The sequence below is a fragment of the Camelus bactrianus genome, chromosome 16 (genome assembly GCF_048773025.1).
Source record: "Camelus bactrianus isolate YW-2024 breed Bactrian camel chromosome 16, ASM4877302v1, whole genome shotgun sequence".
NCBI lineage: Eukaryota > Metazoa > Chordata > Mammalia > Artiodactyla > Camelidae > Camelus > Camelus bactrianus.
Window position 1 is genome coordinate 37,212,791 of NC_133554.1, and position 20,474 is coordinate 37,233,264.

The 20,474-nt window shown below is 34.1% G+C and overlaps 1 protein-coding gene and 1 long non-coding RNA gene across 4 annotated transcripts in view; one reads left to right on the forward strand and one right to left on the reverse strand.

Annotated features, from left to right (window-relative positions):
- Positions 1–292: 292 nt before the first annotated feature.
- On the forward strand, positions 293–7,703 carry LOC141573623 (uncharacterized). Of its 2 annotated transcripts, XR_012499532.1 has the most exons (3): positions 293–304; positions 790–824; positions 7,363–7,703. It is a non-coding gene; the product is annotated as an uncharacterized LOC141573623 (long non-coding RNA). The 2 variants fall into 2 exon arrangements; XR_012499530.1 differs by lacking the exon at positions 293–304 and having other exon boundaries at positions 643–824.
- Positions 4,683–20,474, reverse strand: part of SUZ12 (SUZ12 polycomb repressive complex 2 subunit) — a 38,506-nt gene continuing 22,714 nt past the window's right edge. For both annotated transcript variants that reach the window (XM_074343076.1, XM_045519072.2), the window contains 9 exons: positions 20,368–20,461; positions 16,072–16,177; positions 12,366–12,543; positions 10,812–10,903; positions 10,447–10,590; positions 9,829–9,986; positions 9,237–9,435; positions 8,695–8,774; positions 4,683–7,038 (listed from right to left, as the gene is read on the reverse strand). In XM_074343076.1, the coding sequence (XP_074199177.1) occupies positions 6,693–7,038; positions 8,695–8,774; positions 9,237–9,435; positions 9,829–9,986; positions 10,447–10,590; positions 10,812–10,903; positions 12,366–12,543; positions 16,072–16,177; positions 20,368–20,461 (1,397 nt within the window). In that variant the 3' untranslated portion in view covers positions 4,683–6,692. The remainder of the gene's footprint in view (positions 7,039–8,694; positions 8,775–9,236; positions 9,436–9,828; positions 9,987–10,446; positions 10,591–10,811; positions 10,904–12,365; positions 12,544–16,071; positions 16,178–20,367; positions 20,462–20,474) is intronic.

A 20,474-nucleotide genomic window follows, 5' to 3' on the forward strand; every position in this document is an offset into this window, starting at 1 on the left:
CGGATAGTTTGCCCAGCTCAAATCCACTGTTGCATCTCCTGTTTCCAATATCCCATGTCTTCCTCTTTCTTGGATTATTCCTTTATTATTTGTTCATTTTAGTGGAGCACTTCCTCCACTTCCTGAGAAAGGGTGCCCCAAGAGTGAATTGTTTGAAAAATAGAGGTCTGAAAATCTCTTTATTCTATATCCTACTGTGACTCATGAAGAATTCTAGGTTGGAGATTGTTTCCCCTCAGAATTTGAATGTATTGCACTGTTGTCTTCTAGGAAAAGTCAATGCCATTCTGATGCCTGTACATTTGTAAGTTGTTTTTTCTTTTTTTTTTCTTCTTTTTTTTTTTTTGGTTGTATGTTTTTTCTTTTTGGAAGACTGGTATCTTCTCTTTATTCTGTCTTCCTAGGTTGGTATAATACTCAGCTGCATAGCTCATTTAACTGCTGACCCCATGGGTTTATGAGTTTGTGATACCTGCTTTAAACCCACTAGGTTATAAGTTTCTTGAGCTTTTGTATCTTCTATAGCAGTTATTCTCAACCCTGGCTACACATTGGAATTTCCCAGAGAGCTTTTAAAAATAGCAAAAATTATGATTTAATTGATATCAGTGAAGCTTTTTTTTTTTTTTTTTTTTTTTTTTTTTTTTTTTTTTAAGATGTATACCACATTGTCTTTATCCAGTCATCTGTTGATGGTCATTTGGGTTGTTTTCCATATGTTGGCTATTGCAAATAGTGCTGCTATGAAATTGGGGTGCATATGTCTTTTTGAATTATATTTTTCTCCAGGTATATGCCCAGGAGTGGGGTTACTGGATCACATGGTAAGTGTTTTTAGTATTTTAATGAACCTCCACACCATCCTCCATAGCGGCTGCACCAATTTACATTCCCACCCACAGTGAGGGAGGGTTCCCTTTCTCCACACCCTCTCCAGCATTAATCATTTGTAAACTTTTTAATGATGGCCATTCTGGCTGGTGTGAGGTGGTATCTCACAGTTTTGGTTTGCGTGCATGTCTCTGACAATTAGAGATGCTGAGCATTTTTTCATGTGCCTATTGGCCATTTGTATGTCTTCACTGGGGAATTGCTTGTTTAGGTCTTCTGCCCATTTTTGGATTGGGTTGCTTTTTTGTTTTGTTTTGTTTTAGTATTAAGGTGTATGAGCTGTTTGTATATTTTGGAAAGTAGTCCCTTGTCAGTCACATCATTTACAAATATTTTCTCCCATTCTGTGGGTTGTCTTTCCATTTTGTTGTTGGTATCCTGGGCTGTGCAAAAGCTTTTTAAGTTTAATTAGATCCCATTTGTTTATTTTTGCTTTTATTTCCATTACTCCAGGAGCTGGTTCAAAAAATATATTGCTGTGATTTATGTCTGAAAGTGTTCTGTGTTTTCCTCTAGTTTTATAGAATCTGGTCTTACATTTAAGTCCATTTTGAGTTTTATTTTCGTATATGGTGTTAGAGAATGTTCTAATTTCAGTCTTTTACAGGTAGCTGTCCAGTTTTCCCAGCATCACTTATTGAAGAGACTGGCTTTTCTCCATTGTGTATTCTTGCCTCCTTTGTCATAGATTAATTGATCATAAGTGCGTGGGTTAATTTCTGGAATATTTGATTCCATTGATCTATGTGTCTGTTTTTTATGCCAGTACCATACTATTTTGATTACTGTAGCTTTGTAGCATAGTCTGAAGTCAGGGAGGACTTCTCCATGTTCTTAAAATAACTTGTGGAAGAGGGAGCAGACTTCTACAATTTAGCATATGATTTTTTTCTTCAGAGATGGGAGTGGAGGATTGAAGTTGGCAAAACTATATGGTTGTAGGGGAGGAAGCAGCGATGCTGTCCAAGAGCAGGGCACTGTGCTAGGTCCCTTGTTGAAGAAGGCATTTTAATCCTACTTTACAGTTAAGGAAACAAACTCAGTGTGGTTATGAGTTTTGTAGTTGCACAAGCACCATAGTCGGCATTCAGGTCCAAGCTTACCAGCTATCAGTTCTTCCACCACACTACCCGATGTCCCCAGGACACCAGTTGGAGATTAGACACTTTGGAACGCGGCTTACTAAAGCATAAGTGAATGTCTCCCTCTCTGGAATTCGATTCATGAGGACAGGTACAATGTCTGGTTTGTTTGTCTTTGTATCCTCATGCCTAGCTAAGGAAAAGACCGTATTAGGTGATCAATAGGTAATAAATAAATAAAGCTCCTTAAGCCTAATTACCCACATGGCAACCATGGTCCTTTTCCTATAGGGCCTCACAGAAGACCCAGCCCCCCACCCCTTAAATAAAAAGAAATCGGTATAATTTAGACAGAATGCACTCAGAAGAAAATCTTAGTTGGATTAGTGAAGAAAGATAAGCTTTATGGACTCCTGTTACAGTCTGAGTACTTTTACTAGGTGATTCATAAATTTGTCCCAAAATATAAAAAGCTTATTCTGATACCTGTATAATTTCACCCTTTCTCTGGAGTAATAAGCAATTAATTCTAGTCAAGAGATACATGCTTGTTTAGGGACAGGAGAAGGAAGAAGTGATGTGACTGTAGTTTTGACATGAGGGCTGGGAGAATCGTTGAAACAGGATTTTAGTCTTACTCAACTTCTCATTCCCAGAGCTTGGGACAAGTGCTTGCACACATTCAGTCGATGAGAGAAAGAATGGCTGCTAGTGGCAGCATGCTAGAGCAGATGGAACCTATTTGGGCTCTGAAAAAGGGTGGAGTAGCGTGGACGCAAATATAGAGTTGGTGACCTGCCAGTGGCCCCTGGTGGAAGCTTTTGCCACATGGTTAGGATGGTCAGAAATGGGAAAAGACAACAGGTAAAAAACTACAGTACTTCAGGAGGTAGCAGCCCTGTTCTCTAGAGCTAGCTTTATAATGTGACTCATCCATGTGACATTTAAGTAACAATCTTGTTTGTCTAAGAATGTACTTGAGTGCATTTTTACCTCTGTATAAAAATCAACCATATGCTTGTATAAAGTAGCACATACGAAGAAGTACAGAAGAGCCTCCAAAAACTGGATCATAAGACTGTGCAGAGAACATGCAGGTGTAGCTGCTTCTGTCATACTCTATATCCCAAGCAAATATGGGCACATTAATTTTTCAATCTGTTTAAAAAAAATAGAAGCATACTAAAAACTATTCTGTACCTTTTATCTTAGAATTTGTTCCACGTTGGTTTACAACAAACCTTCCTGATCCCTTTTTAATGGGTGTATAGTATTCTACCTATATGGACTATGATAAGTTAACTAGTCTCCTACTCATGACTTGTGTCTAATCTATTTTCAACAGAGGTAACAATTTGTCAGCTTATGTATGTTCCCATTTGTTGGATAAATTCCTAAGGATGGAATTGTTAGGGCAAAAAGGTTAAATGCATCATGATTTTAATAGAAAGTACCAAATTGCTCTCTCCAGAGGTTCTAATTTATTTTTCCACCAGAAATGTCTTGAGTCCCCATTTCCCCATTTTTTTTTTTAACCAACAGTATTATCAGCAAACTTTCATCTTTAGCAAGCTGAATCCATGTCTTTGATCTCATTCCTTCCTTTTTCTGGCGACTTATATCTTTGATCTGTTTTCTTTAGTCTAAAATCAACCTTCCCATCCACTCGCCCTGATCCTTCCTTTGTCCCACTCTTGCTGTGGCCTCATTTTTACATATTCTTCATGATAAATTTCTCCAACTCATCTTCCATTTACTAAACTCATTAAAGCTGTTTTCTATCACTTAAATCCCTTAAAGTTACCATCTTACTTTTCTGTTACAGGACTACTGCTTCTTTTTTGAAACTCTCCTCTCTTGGCTTTGTCACTGCATATTAGTACATTTTCATTCCTTCACACTGAACCACCACTCAGTGATTACTTCTTGGGCACTTCATGACAGGCAGTGTTCTAGTTGGAAATTTCACCTGGATTTCCATAGCATCCTAGTGACTCTCCCTATGTAGTGCTTCTCCCCTCCCAAATTCTTGTAACCATGGCTCACCGGTAACAAATTGGTGGTGTCCTATCTGGCAGTAAATCTCCAAATACTTCCTATTGCCTGAAATCCAAACACTTAGCATGGCATGTAAAGCCTTCAGTTCATGCGACCAAATATCTGAGCACCAACTGAGACCGTGAGGCAGTACTAAAGCCAGTGCGACTGACTTAGCAGTATAATGAACAGGAAGCAGATGCTTAAAAGAAAGTTAGCTTCAGAAGCAGAGGGGCACTCAGCTCAAATACACAGCAACATGTACAAGCAACAAGCTTGTACATAAAGCAAAGTACAAAAAAACCAGTACATAAAGCGAGAACAGTGGAATCGGCAACACTTCTGTACAACTACTGACCTCACAGAATTGTAGTATATTTTTATTATACAAGATATCACTTTATAATTATCTTTTGTATGGGCTTTTTGTTTACTTTTTAATTTAGTTTTTATGGGCTTTTTGAAGGCCAAGATAAATTCAAAGAAAATAACAAAAAAAACGCATACCCAAAAGATGGATAGCTGTTACATTAACTAATATTGACATTATTCTGAACTACAGCTCTGACCAAAGGGTGTATTATTTTTTCTGGATCCTTACTATCCTAAGCCAAAATTTTTGTGCACATATTAACAATGCATAATAATAAAAAACAAAACCAAAACAGAATACAGCTTTTATATTATTGAACTTTATGTACAAAATCATTTGATTTCAAATAAACATTTAATGTAAAAACAAACGTTCTTTTTAAACTGAATTTTTTTTTACATCTACTGTACCATTCAAATGCTTTATCATCTTACATGATTTCTTCAAAATCTCTTATCAAGGGTACATATAGAAAAGCTTTTTTTTTTATAAATAGAAACAAAGGGACTTTTTCAGCTTTTATTATAAGATGACATAAAAAGTTTACTCAACAGAAGTAATTTCATTACTATTTGGGGGAGGGAATCACCAACTTTTTGTGCAAACAATGCTAGCCTTCTTTTAAGCATTAAGAGCATAACTGCTTAAGAAATGACATAAGCAATAATTCTACACCTACATCTCCCCTAAAATAATCTATCTTTTTTTTTTTTACATATGTGCACAGCTTTAGCAAATTAAAGCCCGAGAGAATTGCTCAAAATCCACTATCCAGAGGCATAATCAGAGTTTACTCTAACTCATCATTTGGAGAGCTTACCAATCAAGGAGTCTGTAATGAAAGCTGCAGTTTCCCTCTTTCCTATTTTTTTAAACACAAAAATCAATGACTAAGAACTTAATACTGGATGACAAATCACATCCACACTATTAGTTAAATAGTCTCACAGTTAAACACATCTTAAAGACCAAATCAGTATTTACATTTTATAAATTTCTGAAGACACCATTAGAAAGCTTATATATCCCTTCATTAAACAAAACAGGGAACTGCATCTGATGGTGGTGGAATGAAATAAAAAAATTAAAAATACCTGTATTTACAGCAGCATTGATCCTTTATAAATAAAGAATATGAAAATGCAATTATCTTTAAGGATAATAAAAAATTGAGGTGATGTTACTCAACCACAGTGCTTGGAGTTGGAATAAAAATCTATTGGTGCTTGGTAATGTGCCAGTAGTGAAACCACTTTCTGTTGGAGAAAATCCAACTGCAAATATGTGCATAAAACACATATAACACAGGGCAAAATTGCTCAAAACGATTCAAGTCAGCTTATCTGTATTGGATATTCTAATCATGAAATACATTACAAAGACATCCTTGCAAAGAAAAAAAAGTTAGAACATTTTTCCGGTTCATTTTTATAGAACATTTCCTCCCTCGAAAGTGGCATCTTAAAAAATCTCAAACTCGTTCTTCCCTTGGTTTACAATCCTAATGAAGAGATGTGGACAGCTGAATTTTCCATGTGATTACCTAATTGGGAAAGGAAAAAAAAAAAAACAAAAACAGCAAAACGTTCAAGTTTAAAAAAATATACTGGGTGAGCAATGCACTAAAATTATCCACATAAAAATAAATGGTCAGTAACCTTATAAACCACCATGACACTTCACTGTCAACAATGAAAAATTAACATGTTCTCAAACAGGCATAAGATGAAGAAGTGCTACTTTTAAATTTTAAGATGAATTTACATAATGTAAATATCTTATGTTGTAATTTTTCAATCCAAATTGATAAATGATTTCAAAATCAAGGATCAAGGTTTGACTGCAAACAGTAATGCAACATAATTTCACAAAAATCTCCAATTTTTAAAAAAGGGAACCACATTCCAATTCCCTCCCCAAGAAAATGTCTCACAATTACAAAGTAGAAAAACAGCCAGTCACAAATGCAAAAAAAAAATTTAAGTATATGAAATAAGTTCTAGATTATCAATTCAATATATTTCATAAGACAACTGTTGAAGTTAAAAATACTTTCTTTGAAGTATTGCTTTTCATGCTCAAACTTGAGAATGTTTTAATGACATCAATAAAACTGATACACATGTAATGCTGCATAATGAAGTCAAGTAGAACCCTGATAAAAATATCCTTGTTGAAATCATTTACTTCATCTGACAGTGCCTGTTTGGAACCTATGATTAAAAACAAAACAAAACTCTTCCTAGAGACTGAATTCCCTAGAATGAAATTTCAGTGTTTGTCCATAACATGGGTTAGACCTTTTCTTTTCAGAGTTTTTGTTTTTTGCTCTGTTTTGAAACCCCTGAGACACCATCTGTTTCCAAAGCTTTCTCTTTTGAGTTAATTTCACTAAATCCATTTGCTGTTCCATTTTGTTCTTCAGTGATTTCTTCATTTGCAGGGGAAGCAGATTCTCCTTTTTCTAATTTTTGTTGCATTTCACGGAGCTTGGTAACAGCTTTATCTATTGACATTATGCTAATGAGATTAAAGTCATGCATGCTGACTAGATGAAGCATGAAGTTTCGACATAAATTCTTCTTAATTATTTTCTGTCCATAGTTTTCTACAAACAGCATACAGGCATGATTCATTTGATTGTCAGCAATAAACCTATTTAATAAAAACAACACAAAACATCAATAGCAATACAAAGCATTTCTGTCAAACACAACAGTGATAACCATTAAAGAACAGTAAGACTATATCCAAATCCATAAATGATGATTTAACTTAGTAAAACTATAGTGAATCTGAAATTCAACCACCTGAATGAGCTTACCATTTTAGAAATTCAGAGAGATTTAATAGAGCTAAAACAGATGTCATTTCTGTTTTCCCTAATGAAATTACATACAGCAATTAAAATATTTTCACTTGCCAGCACCACTTCTCATAAACTATATAATACTAACTATTCTCTCTTTCCTATTTTAGAAGCAGTGTTTGTCTACATTTTCAGTTCATGGTAAACCTTTGAAAAAATGAAGATGTCACAACAAATGTGGTCAGCATGACTGTTTCGGTGGAAAGCAAAAAGGGTGCATATACAATGAATAAAATTTGAGACAACCAAATTAAACCCAACAGGAGAAGGCTGCTCAGTTACCCACTGAAACTGAGAGTCCAACAGAGTCTGTAAGTCTTGCCTGCAGATTTGAAAAATTCCAAATTGTTTACCAACTACCTGCCACTTTATAATGCCAGTATATAATGAACCTAATAGTTGTTATGCTAACAGATTTAGATCAAGGAATTAAAACAGAACTCAATTTTAAGTAATTTGACCAAAATTCTATCTTGAAACTGGCGTATCTGAACAAAAGGAAAAACAGATTTCAGCCAAGCCTCCACATACATACTTTATTCATGGGTTTACTTTAACTGGGTTTTACAACTAGACCAGGGACCAGGCAAACATTTTCTGTAAAAGGCTAGATAGTAAATATTTCAGTCTTTACAAGCCATATGTGATCTCTGTCATCTTCCTCTTTTTTCTTTTTTACAACCCATAAAAATGTGAAGACTATTCTTAGCTCAAGGCAGTTAACAAAAAAAGGCTATAGACCATGCACCCAAACATCTGGACGAACTCCTCTTCACTCCCCAAGAATAAAGAAACAAAAGTGCCCCCTCCCATTTATTTCACTTATCAGAAATGAAAAAACCTTAAATACTTGTGCTGTACAGGAACGCCTCTGAGGATCTAACACTAATGAAGGTAGAGAAGGAAAACACGTGTACTGACAGGGGAATAGTTCATACAGAGAAGGAGGCAGATCTGCAGGAAAAACAATGCTTTAACCACAAAGGCAAGAGAAATAAGGACTGTTCTAACCTTGACCTTTATGAAGCAGTAGTAAGAAACCAGAAAAGCTGTTTATATTTTATTCTGAATAATTAAGCAATTAAAAAAAACTGTAGTAATTAAGTGTGAGAGTTTTCAGGATTTCCAGGTGTGGAGAATGTGGCATGTTATTTTTGTATTCCCTAGCAATTAAAGGAATGAAAATGGTGTTATTAAAAAAAAAAGGAGGGGGTGCTCATTAAATAAAACTCTGCTGTTATAGCTAGCACCTTCCTTATACATTCTTTGAGGATCACCATATTTCTTTATGCAAATGTAATTCTTGAATTAGCATATTTAGGAATGTTACATCTAAATTAACAGAATTTTACATAAGATTCTAACACAGGTAGATTTATAGAATGTGAAGCAGCAAAAAGAGCATAAAGGAAATGGAATATTTGAATTTAGAAATACCCTACCCATGCTTCATGACATGGAGATTCCAGAGTTTCATCACTTCTTTCTCTCCTTCATTAACATCAGAAAATTCCTCAATTTGCTTTATAAAAGGAAAGAAAAAATATCTATTAAATACAGAATAAATATAATAGGTACTTCTAAGAACAAATTGTGAGATTGTCAAAAATAGAATTTTTTTGCAATTAAAAATTCCACAACTTATTTATAACAGCACAGTGGTAATGTTTATTAAAAACAATGTCTATTTAAGTAGTAATTTTAAAAAGGAAATTCTAAATTATGAAAGTTACCTATAAATAAAATTTAAAAAAAAATACAAAAATCACAGTAAAATTAGTATTTCCTTTAGTTGGTAACTAGTAAAATGACACAAGTATATAAACTGTGGATTCCTAAATCCCTTAATTTAGAAAAAGTTCCTTTACATTAAATCAAAAGTTTAATTCTTATTAAATAATTATTAGTTTTTAAATAAAAGTCATTTAATCATAAAATTCTAAAATCACTGTCAATAATATTATGATACAATAATAATAATTACAGTAATGGTCTTTTCTCTTAGCCATTCAGGATCTTTTTCATCTTCACTATCTACTTCCATTTCTTGTGGACGGAGAGGTAAACAAGTGTCACTATGGAAATACAGACGATTGTGTCCACTGCTGTATGTTCGTTGCTGTTCCACTTCTCCATCTTCAGATTCAAGAAATTCAGACATGCTTGCTTTTGTTCGTTTTGGCCTAATGAAAAGAAAGCTTGATGTAATAAATTCAGTAACATGGAGAGGGTTCTTTATATTTCACACCACCCAAATAGAGTACATTCCTCTCTTACAGGATTCTACCTAGTTATGCACCCAGAAACCTCCACTGGGAGACTTCTCTAATCCCCCTGACCACTAGAGCAGTAGTGACATTAACACCACAGCAATAAGCTGTAAGGAGGAAGTGAGAAAACCTCTGCAGAAACAGGAGCCAGGAGGGTTATAAAGTAGTATACCAGCCCGGGAGACTCAGCTAATACTGAAATTAGGACTCCCACCTAAATAGTACCTTTGTCTGGCTCCCTTTTATTCCTCCGACATCATCAATAAATCAGAGAATAAACTTTTGTTGTATGACCTTTTTACCTACCTGCACACAAGAATGTGTGTGATAGGTGTTCTCTTTACTGGTCCATTGCGACTAAAAGCAAATCCAGGTTGGCGATGAATATCCTGAGGATTTCCTGCATAGGAGCCATCATAACACTCGTTGATAGAAACATCTATCCTAGCACCTTTTGGATGATACTGTAACAAAAATGGCAAGGGGTTTAGGAAAAGAAAATATTAATTATCTTACCCTAAATACCTATCCCTCAAATTTAATTAATTAAAAAGTATTTGTGAGTTCTTAATGTTTTGAAAACTAAGCCAGGCATTCCAGCATGGTGAACAGGAAGCCAGAAAGATCTGTGTTAAAATCCTGGCTGAGACATCTACTGGCTTGGTAACTTTGTACAAATTATTTCCTGTCTGAGCAAGGATAAGGAAATTACTGCTTAATTCAGAGAGCTAGTGTGAGGATTATGTGAGTCAGTATAGGTACCTTATGCAAATATATGTAAACTGTGTATCATTCACTGTAATTCACAGCAGTCCATCAAATGAAGAAACTTTGGTATTTTGCATGAAGTACAATTTCTGAAAGTCAAATTGTCTTAATATTGTATAATGTATTATTAGGAAGAAAAAATGAGAAGTTACTCACAACATAATTGAAGATGAACCTGCTGTGGCAGAGCTTCAGATGCTTGAGCAAGCTGTAAAGTTTGCGGCAGTTCAGAGTGCACCACGGGCAATGCAGGTCATCTCTTGCTTCAGTTTGCTGTCTTGTATTGTTGTTATAAAGGAACTTTAAAAATAACAAAAAAACAAAAACCAAACAGCAAATCTCCAACTTACATATCTCAACATATTTTGTTTCAATATCACCTTTAAAAATAGTTAAAACAATATAAAAGGAAAATCAAATCAGAGGCATTGTTTTTATTAAAATATGCCAAAATATTTCAGATGAAACATGCAAAACAAAGGCATCTCATCATTACTTAAAAAAGGTTCAGCTATATTTACCTGATAAAATATTCTTAATTTTTGTCGGTTTTCATTTGAAGTATCTTTTTCTTTTCTTGTTTGCAGATCCGTAGTCAATGATTCTTTAACAGCTGAAAACATAGACTTTAATATTTAATGAAAATACTTGCTTCTAAAAAGTAAAATAATGTATCTTATGAAAACAATTAAACATTAAAGGTTTCGCAAAATTCTTCTTATGGTATTTAACACAATTTCTCTTCTAATCCTCAACTGATGTTCATGGAAACAATCTCCTTAATCAGCACCCCTCATCAGATATTAAGGCCTTTATTGGCAGGAACCATTTTTTTTCCTTTAAAAACCACTACCTATGTCCTAAAACATTATAAAAATAACCCCAAGTGATTATATGCAGTCACTGTGATGTCTTAAGCACTTTGAGGTGAGAGTGTGATTTTGATTGGTCTTTGTATTCCCAGTGCAGAGCAGTGAGCACACATCCACTAAATGCTGGTTTAACAGAAATTAAATAAAAACAATTGTATTAATATCACCCTAAATCCAAAAGAGAATCATTGCTAATAATTTTGGTGTATTACTTTACAGACTTAAAAATTTTATTTTCCCTGACAAAAGTAACCATTTCGTATGTGTATAAAACATTTCTTCTCAGTTTCTTTAAAACTCTTTTATCTATTTGACTGGACACAGAATATTTTAAGTGCCCAGACCAATTTACTTGGGAAATCTTTCCCGTGACATGGGTCATTTCTTGTATCTCTTGAATCTGACTCTTACTAACCTACACATAATTAACAGACATGAGTGGATAATGTCAAAGACAGCTATCTTAAGCTTTCTGCCTTCTTTACACAGAGTTAGATATAAACACATGAATGCTCTCAGGTCAAGGACAGTGTTCCTATCAGGCAGATACAAAATGAAAGAATACTACAACCTGAGCCTTAACCTAGCCGGGTGAACTCTGCCACAATTTGTAAATGTTTTTCCCTCTTAAAAATTTACTGAAAAATTGTAACCTAGTAAAATTTAGGTTATGATGATCCTCTTCCAGCCCTAAATTTGTACAAACACTCTGAAATACTAAAGTCAGTTGTATAACATACACAAATTCTTACGTGAATTTTAAAAAGCTTACAGTTCCAAAGCCTTTTATAGACTTAATTCCAAAATCTAAAAAGCTCTGAAAACCAGTAACTTTCTCATGAGTTTGAGACAAATTTATTTAGTGGAAAGACTTGTCCTAAATTGACATAAAGCTGTAAGACCTCATCTGGAGGTGTTGTATGATACACAGCACATGTACTGCATACTATACCATGCTTATAAAAACCAAAAACACCCCCAAATTCTCACATACATTTGGCACAAGTAGGTTTTGAATAAAGAACTGTGGATTAGCATCTCAACACAAAACTTTATATTTAATATAGGATTAATACTTTATTGTCTGTTTAATAAATCAAATAGTATTTCCCAAAGAATTACTGGAGCAAAAGACAAGCAAATTAATCTAAAGCCTAAGTCCTAATTCTGCAAAGTATTATTTTGACAGTAATATTTTCTTACCAATAGTTTGAGTAGGTTTAACTGAGCCAGGCTTGTTTTCTTGATGGAGGCTCTCTGAATTTCTAGTGGCAAGAGGCTTGGCGATAGGAGCTGTAGATTTATCATTGGTCTCTCCTGTCCAACGAAGAGTGAACTGCAATGTAGGTCCCTGAGAAAATGTTTCAAATGGAGGCAGCCTCTAAAAAAGAAAAAACATGAAAAAGAGTGAAGATTCCAAATAATGAACTGAAAGAAACTAGGAATAAAAAAAAATTATGGTAAGTTAATGTCGATTTGAGTTAAATCACAGATTCTTCCTTAAAAACCCCAAATGCCTAGAGGGATGGCCAAGCAAATAAAGTCAATGTATGGCTCAGCAGAGACAGTAGTGCTGGGGGACTCAGGCTGTCTAAGAGGCAGCCACTTACTGGCTACTGCTGAACTGCTGCTCTGTACAAACACTGGCCCAGCACAGCCAGATTTTCAGATTTTGTAAGAAGCCATAAATCCAAGTTCCCATGACAAATATTCCCATTTTTATTTGTTGCTAACCAATAAACTTTAAAAAAATTAGAAAACTGTGGTACACCAAACCTGCCAATTTGCACCCTCTCTTAGATGACCAATTACTTTCTTTGTGTAAACTGAATGGTTATAGAAACTAGTTATTTTCCTTGACTTCCCTCAGCTTCACTGATGACTGCCCTTGCTTCTCTTTGGGTTTTGGGACAGTGAACTATCTTGGCTTTCCTCCTCTACCTCTAATCACTTACACAACGACTCTTCTCTTGGTCTCCTTAATTCCTAGCTAACATTTAGCCATATGCCCCAATCTCTACCCATCCCCAAAGATTTACGTATTAGGCTGATAATCCCAAATTGATTCTCCATTCTTTATACTTGAGCTCTAAACCCATGTATCTCCAACTGCCTCATGGACACTGCCACTTGGATATCAAGGTCACCTTGAACTAAAGTATGTTTAGACATCTGTTCTTTTCTTTCCTCCCCAAGTACAGTTATTTTTGTTTCAAGTATTATCATTCTACTAGTGACCCTAAACCAAAAATTTCAGAATTACATTTGACCCCTATTTTTGCTTTTGCTTCTTATACAATCACCAACTATAAAGCCTTACTACCTTATTACTGTAGTATCTCAGCTGCTCTCCCTGCTTCTAATTTTTACTTCTCTATCTGTATCCGGAAGATCAAACAATCTTCTCAAACACTGCTTTCATGCTACTCCCTTTTATAGAAAACTTCAATGGGCTCCTACTTATTTTACTGCTATACAAGCCTGAACTCCTACATCTTTATTACAAGTAGTTCTCTTAAAACTGTAACTTTAGATTGGAATGAGGTGAAAATGTAATCACATAAACCAATTTTGACACAGTGAGTCCACCTCTAGGAATTTTTCTTATAAAAATACTTGCAATGAAAGATCAACCACTACATATAAAAACAGATAAAAAACAAATTTCTCCTGTACAGCACAGGGAACTATATTCAGTATCTCGTAATAACCTTTAATGAAAGAATATCAAAATGAATATATGTATATCTACATGCATGACTGGGACATTATGCTGTAAACCAGAAACTGACACATTGTAACTGACTATACATCAATGAAAAAAAAAATACCTGCAATGAAAACGATACATGTACTACAGGTATACTCACTACATTTTTGAACACGTTAAAAAAAAATTAAATAACTGAATTATCCATTAAAGTGACAATGGTTTAGTAAATTATGGGACATTTATTTAAAATAAAAGTAATAAAAATGTGAATCTATATGACCTGACTTAAAAGGATGCCCATTTCACACTGCCTCAGTTTGTTGGGAAAACCCAAGAACTCAGATATATAATTCTTACTTTCTCATGGATAAGCTTAACAAACTTTAAATAAGAAATTTAAAACATAAAGACAATAAATAGCTGCAGAAAATTCCAATACTATAGGTAAGTATAAAGAAATATTTAAAAATCCCACCCACCTAGAGGTAACCACTAATATGATTAATTTTAGAAAAAATGGGTGTATGTATTATGTAAAAATTAAATATCATGGAAATCTTCTTGTCAAAGTATTGTTCTTTTTAATGGTTATCTTCTTAAGATTTAAGATGTTTCCTATTTTTAGCTATTTAAAAATTTGACAAGACCTGTTACCTACATCTTTTCAGTTAACCAGTTACTACCCTGTGACAAAACTGTAGAATGGAAATTGGTATATAGAATGAATTGTTAATTATATACACAATTAAAATTTTTATCCATATTGCCAGTCTGCCCTGCAGTAAGGCTGTACCAACTTATTCTTACATTAAAGCATTATTTGAGAATATGTGTCCTCACATCTCCAACTAGAAACTCTCAATCTGGTAGTCAAAAGTAAAATCTCTGAGTCTGTTGGCATGTCTTTGAATACTAGTAAGGTGAGTATTTTTTTAAAAGCTTACTGGACATCTATATTTGTTGCTTTAAGAACTGCCAGACTGTCCTTTACACATGGTTACATTTTTCTAATTACAGATTGCTTATCTTTTTCTTATTTAACTGCATATTCATATTAGCCTTTTGTATGTTAAAAATATTTGCTCCAGTACATCATTTGATCTTAACTTTAGATTTCTGCAGTATAGAAATGATTCACTTTAGTCATTTTTATTTTATGCTTTCTAGTTTAAGCATTATACTAAAAGGGCTTTTCTCATAGCAAGATTATATTAATATTCACCTATGTTTTTTTCTGAAGTTATGTAGTGTTATTTTTTACATTTACATTTATGTGCCTTCTGGAATTTATTAGGCCTTAGTTTATTTCCAGATGGCTAGAGGCCAATTCTGTCACATAGGTAATGAACAATTTATCTTTCCCATACAGATTGAATGCCAATTTTATCACAGACTAATTCAAAATGTACAGGAAACTATTTCAAGACTATGCTTCAGTGATGTGCTTATCTATTCCTATGCTTATAACATAAATTTTAAGTTCTTTTAACTTTATAGTATGTTCTATTGTCTGCTAAATAAAGGGTCTCAGAAAACGTTCTCGTAAGTTTCCTTAGTATTATTACATACTGTTTTAGGTTAACTTGAGACTAATTTTTAAGGCCTAAAAAAAAATCAGGATTTTGCTTGTGCTGGTACACAGCTCTAATACATTTAGAAATAAATGACACTGATATTCTGTTGAGTCTGCCTATCCAAGAAATGTATGTCTATTTTTTTAAAGTCTCTTAGAAGAGTTAAGACTGCTTCATCTAAGATTTGCGTATTTCCTGATAAATTTATTACTAGTCTCAAATGTTACCTGCTATTACTATGAATGGGATTTAAAATATCAGTTAACATTTATTGAGCACTTATTTTATGCCAGGCACGGTGTTAAGCATCTTTCATTAATTAGTTCATTTAATCCATCAATTCTATGCCTTGTTTTACAGATGAGAAAACAGAGACACACAAGATTAAGTAATCTGCCAGATGCCACATAGCTAGGAGTGGAGATTTGAACCTGGCAGTCTGGCTCCAAGGATGATGCCTTCCATTAAATACTCTGACTAGATAATTTTCACTTGTGTTTTTCAAAGTATGTTTAAAAAGGGCTCTTTACTTCCAACATGAATTTGCATTTGGGGAAGAAAACATCAGTCAAAAATGGGAGTTCATAACTATAACGTGCTCAGTCTTCTAAGTAGTCCATACCTTCCCATCAAGAATAGTCTCCCATGTTGCTCTTTTCTTGCTTATTGGACATTCTTCCATTTCCTGCATGGCTACTTCATATTCCCCATCTAAAAGCTGTAAGCGCCTGTTAGACAAACACATACACTTTAAAGTAACCTGTGTATTATTGTAAGTACACAAATTCTACATCTTTAGATTTATTCTAAAAAGCATTAAATTTATAAACTAGCTTACATACCCAACAAGATTTAAAAATATACCTATGCTCCATTCCTACAAAAGCAATTTTAATGATTTGTACTATTACTAGAATTATTTCATTACTGTAGCTACTCAGATATAACTTTGAACATTTAAAGTAAATATGCCTAAGGTCTTAAAACTTGTTAAGTTTTAAACATTAAGTATAAAGCATGTGTGCAGGCTTTATACTTTTAAAAATGGGATAACAACAGTGTTACAATACTTGCCTTAGGGAACTACGTCTCTGTTATCTTTAACTATTGTAAATGCCTGAACTAGAATTCTTGACTTTTATACTTGACCAGTAAACTAATTGATGATTATAATGATGACTTGTAACTACAAGATCTTGGGGGCACCTGGCACATATAGGTGCTCAATAAACATTTCATGGGTGAATGAATAAATGAAATACTGGTTGAATCAAAGAATCAATTAAATTATACCCATACTCACAGTATAGTTTTATTGTGTGTGTACATATTTGTGTGTGTATATATATAGTTTATATTATTTTCTCCATACCATTAAACACTAGTAACACTACTAACCTAAATACCATTCTTCAACCATACTCAATGATTATATGTATATTAAGAATCTGGCTTCTCTCCATCAGTCTTAGAGAAATTCTGTTAGGTGATATTAGCTAACATTTATTGAGTGCTTACTATGTGCCAGGCACTATTTTAAACACTATGTGGTTCATTTAATCTTCCCAACAACTCTGTGAAGTAGATGCTATTACTCCATTTTTCAGAAGAGGAATCTGAGGCATAGAGGGTTAAGTAACTTGCTTTAAGATGACAGTAAGTAGTCAGAGCTAGCAGCTGAATCCAGGTAGTCTGTCGCCGAAGTCTGACTCTTAATACCAAACGATTTTGACTTGAGAATTTTTGTCTTTGTGCTGTGCTACGTGAATGCACTCTACTTCAATAGAGTATCAGCAAAGCTGTTCAACTTAGTATTTTTAAAGCTGATTTTTTAAATCTGAGTAAGTAATATATCGGTATACTTCTAAAATGAAAACCTTTCCTCATGCATGTCTGCATGGCTACATAATATGCTAGCTTATTATGTACACCTGACAGCTATAATCCAATTTACTCTCCTGCTTGTCATGTGTGAAGAAGCCCTTTTCCCCACAGCCTCATCAACAGTGGTTTATCAAGTTTTTTGATCTCTGTCAAACTGGTAAGTGAACAAATGATGTCACAGTGTACTTTTATATTCAGATGTTTTACCTTTCAGTTGTTTAAAAACCATACATTTTCCTTCCTTGTGAACACTTCTATGATATCCCATGCTCATTCTTCTATTGGTCTGTGGTGTTTTTCTTTTTAATTAGTATGATCTTTTTATATTAGAGGAATGAGACATCTATCTATATATTGTAAGTTGAAATTAATTTTCTCCTGACTTGTCATTTTCATTTTGACTTGGCTTATAATGGCTTTTTTATTTTCACAAGGTTTTTTATTTCACTCAATATTTCATACTTTTTTGATACGGCTTTTGAATTTTGGTTATTCTTTCAGTATACTTTAACTTCTCTGAGTTTATAAAAATAATTTTTAATCATCTAACGCCTCAGATCTTGGCTTGCAAATACTTTTCCTCTACTAAAAGGAACCAAGATTCCTTGAAGAAATGGACAATTCCAGGGCAGAAGCAGGAAAAGAACGTAAAGCCTGAAATATCTAGAATACTCCAGAAAATAAGTAAAAACAAAAAATAAGTAAGTCAAAGGGACATAGGAGCCTCCTCAGAGGGATCATCCTAACCAAATTTAGGACAATTTGAGCATTAAACTAGCAACATGAATGGATTAAAACAGATTGAAAAAAAGTGGAATTTGTTAATCCATACTGTTAAAAAAAAATGTTGAGAGAAGGAATGCTCTTCACAGAAAAATACCAATAAACATAGAAGAAATGATAGAAAGTTACCATTTGGCAACAGCCATAAAATAATTTATTCAAGGAAGAATCATCAGTGGATGCTAAACTACTGAGTAAAAGGCTGCTGGGAGAAAAAGGACATTTATCTAGTTTCACATATTAATTATTACCGAGATTGCATACTAATTAATTAAAGTGAAAAGGTACCATGTTACTACAATGGAGAAATATGACGAACACCACCTTAACCAAGTAAACAAACCTATTATTAGCTGTGTCTGTGACAAGTACAGAGAACGTATCACCAATTACTGTTCCTGCCCAAAACGTTTAACCTGAATCTAATCATAAGGAAACAATCACAAAAGTCCAAACTGAAAGACTTTCTGCAAAACTACAGGCCTGTACTTAAAATGTCGTCAATAAAGCACAAAATGGAGGGGAGGAAAAAAAAAAAGGGGAGAGGGACTGAAAAACTATTTCAAATTGAAGGAGACTGAACAGATGGCAACTGATAACTAGCTACAGATCACAATCCTTGATGGGAGGAGCCAGGAACAGTAAAGGACATTATCAGGGCAACTGGAGAGAGAAAGTACTTTCTGAATCACGTTAAATTTCCTGGCCAATTGGAGAGAGAAAGTAGTTTCTGAATCACGTATGGCAGGTGTATTGTTGTTATGGAGGGAAATGTCCCTGTTCTTAGGAGATACATGCTGAAGTGTTCAGGATTAAGGAATGAAATCCAGTGTCACTATCTAACCTTCAAATCATCTGTCACAAAAACACACACTTATAAATAAAGCAAATGTGGTAAAATGTTATCAACCAATGAATCTAGGTACAGGGTACATGGGTATTAATTACCTGTATTGTTCTTTCAACCTTTTCACAGGTTTGGAAAATTCAAAATAAGTTGGGGGAACATCCTCCCATGTTTCTTCTTGGTATTTTTTTTTCATTAAATAAAAAGGGTTTTGTTTTTGTTTTTTAATGTACAAGGAATATGTTACTATAGAAAGAAATCTTAAAAGAATATAATGTATCTCTCCCCCCAAACTGCCTAAAATAGAACATTTACCAACATTGATGAAGCCCAGTGTGCAACATCCTAATTCCTTCTCCCTAGTACATTTTTTTCTGTTTTTTTCCCATTTAACTTTTTGGTCCACATTCAAATTTCTGACTTAAAAAAAAAAAACATAATGGTTTCTGCTGGTACATTAAGTGGCATTAAATGATGTATCCTATGACAGTATGGTAGCAAATTTTATGGCATTATTCTTAATCATCTTTGCTTTCCCATTAAAGGCCCCATAACTTTCTTTACCTGGTGGCTAGTAAGTGGGTTACATTAAAGTAATAATCTAATTTTTAAAGAGTAGGAGAAATGCATTAGTTGCTTTTCTTGGCTCTTTGTCCTATACCTGACCGACAGTGAACTTGTGTTAAACTACCAGTAAGCAGCCTGGGACAAGAAATAATGGCACGTTACAGGTTTCATCCTCCAACCCTGTCAAAAAAAAGAATGCTGCATTTGCTTCCTAGAGGTTCTTTTATTGGCACTAAGATGCTTAATTACCAAATGAAAACTGCATCAGTGATTATAAATCCAAGTGTTCCTTGCTACCGTGCCAAATGCACACAGAGCCACACAGTGATACACACAACTTCTTCCGTAACTCTAGAAAATATAGAGATTTGCACAGGGCCCACTTCATTCTGGTCTCCTCCTCAAATACGATGTTCTCCCAGAGGCTTTCTCTATGAAACCACTATTTGTTCTTTATTTTTCCTCACAGGACTCCCACTAAGTGACATTAGTTGATGTAATTTTTGGGAGGTGGTGTCTGTTCCCTCCATTAGGAATTAAGCTCCATGAGGGCAGGGGTTTTGTTGCCTTCTCACTGCCTAGAACAGTGTCTGACAAAGAGCAGACATTCAGAAAATACTTGTCAAATGAACAATCTTAACTGAACCAAATAGTTCCTCATCTGTGTTTACTGCTTCCTATGTGATAAAGAGAAAAATTTAGTATTTGAAAATGTTTTTTCACCCATAATAAAGAGAAACAAAGGCATAGAAACAGTATCACCACTTACATGCTGCTTTAAAATAAAAACATTTCTTAAAATTCATTATGGGAGCCTTGGTTGTCCATCAACATTACCTGTTTTTATCAAATACTGTCATTTGTGCAACAAATGTCTTTTCCCCATCTTCACGATTTCGTTTTCTTCTAGCTGGAAGTTCTTCATTGACATCTGAATTTGACAA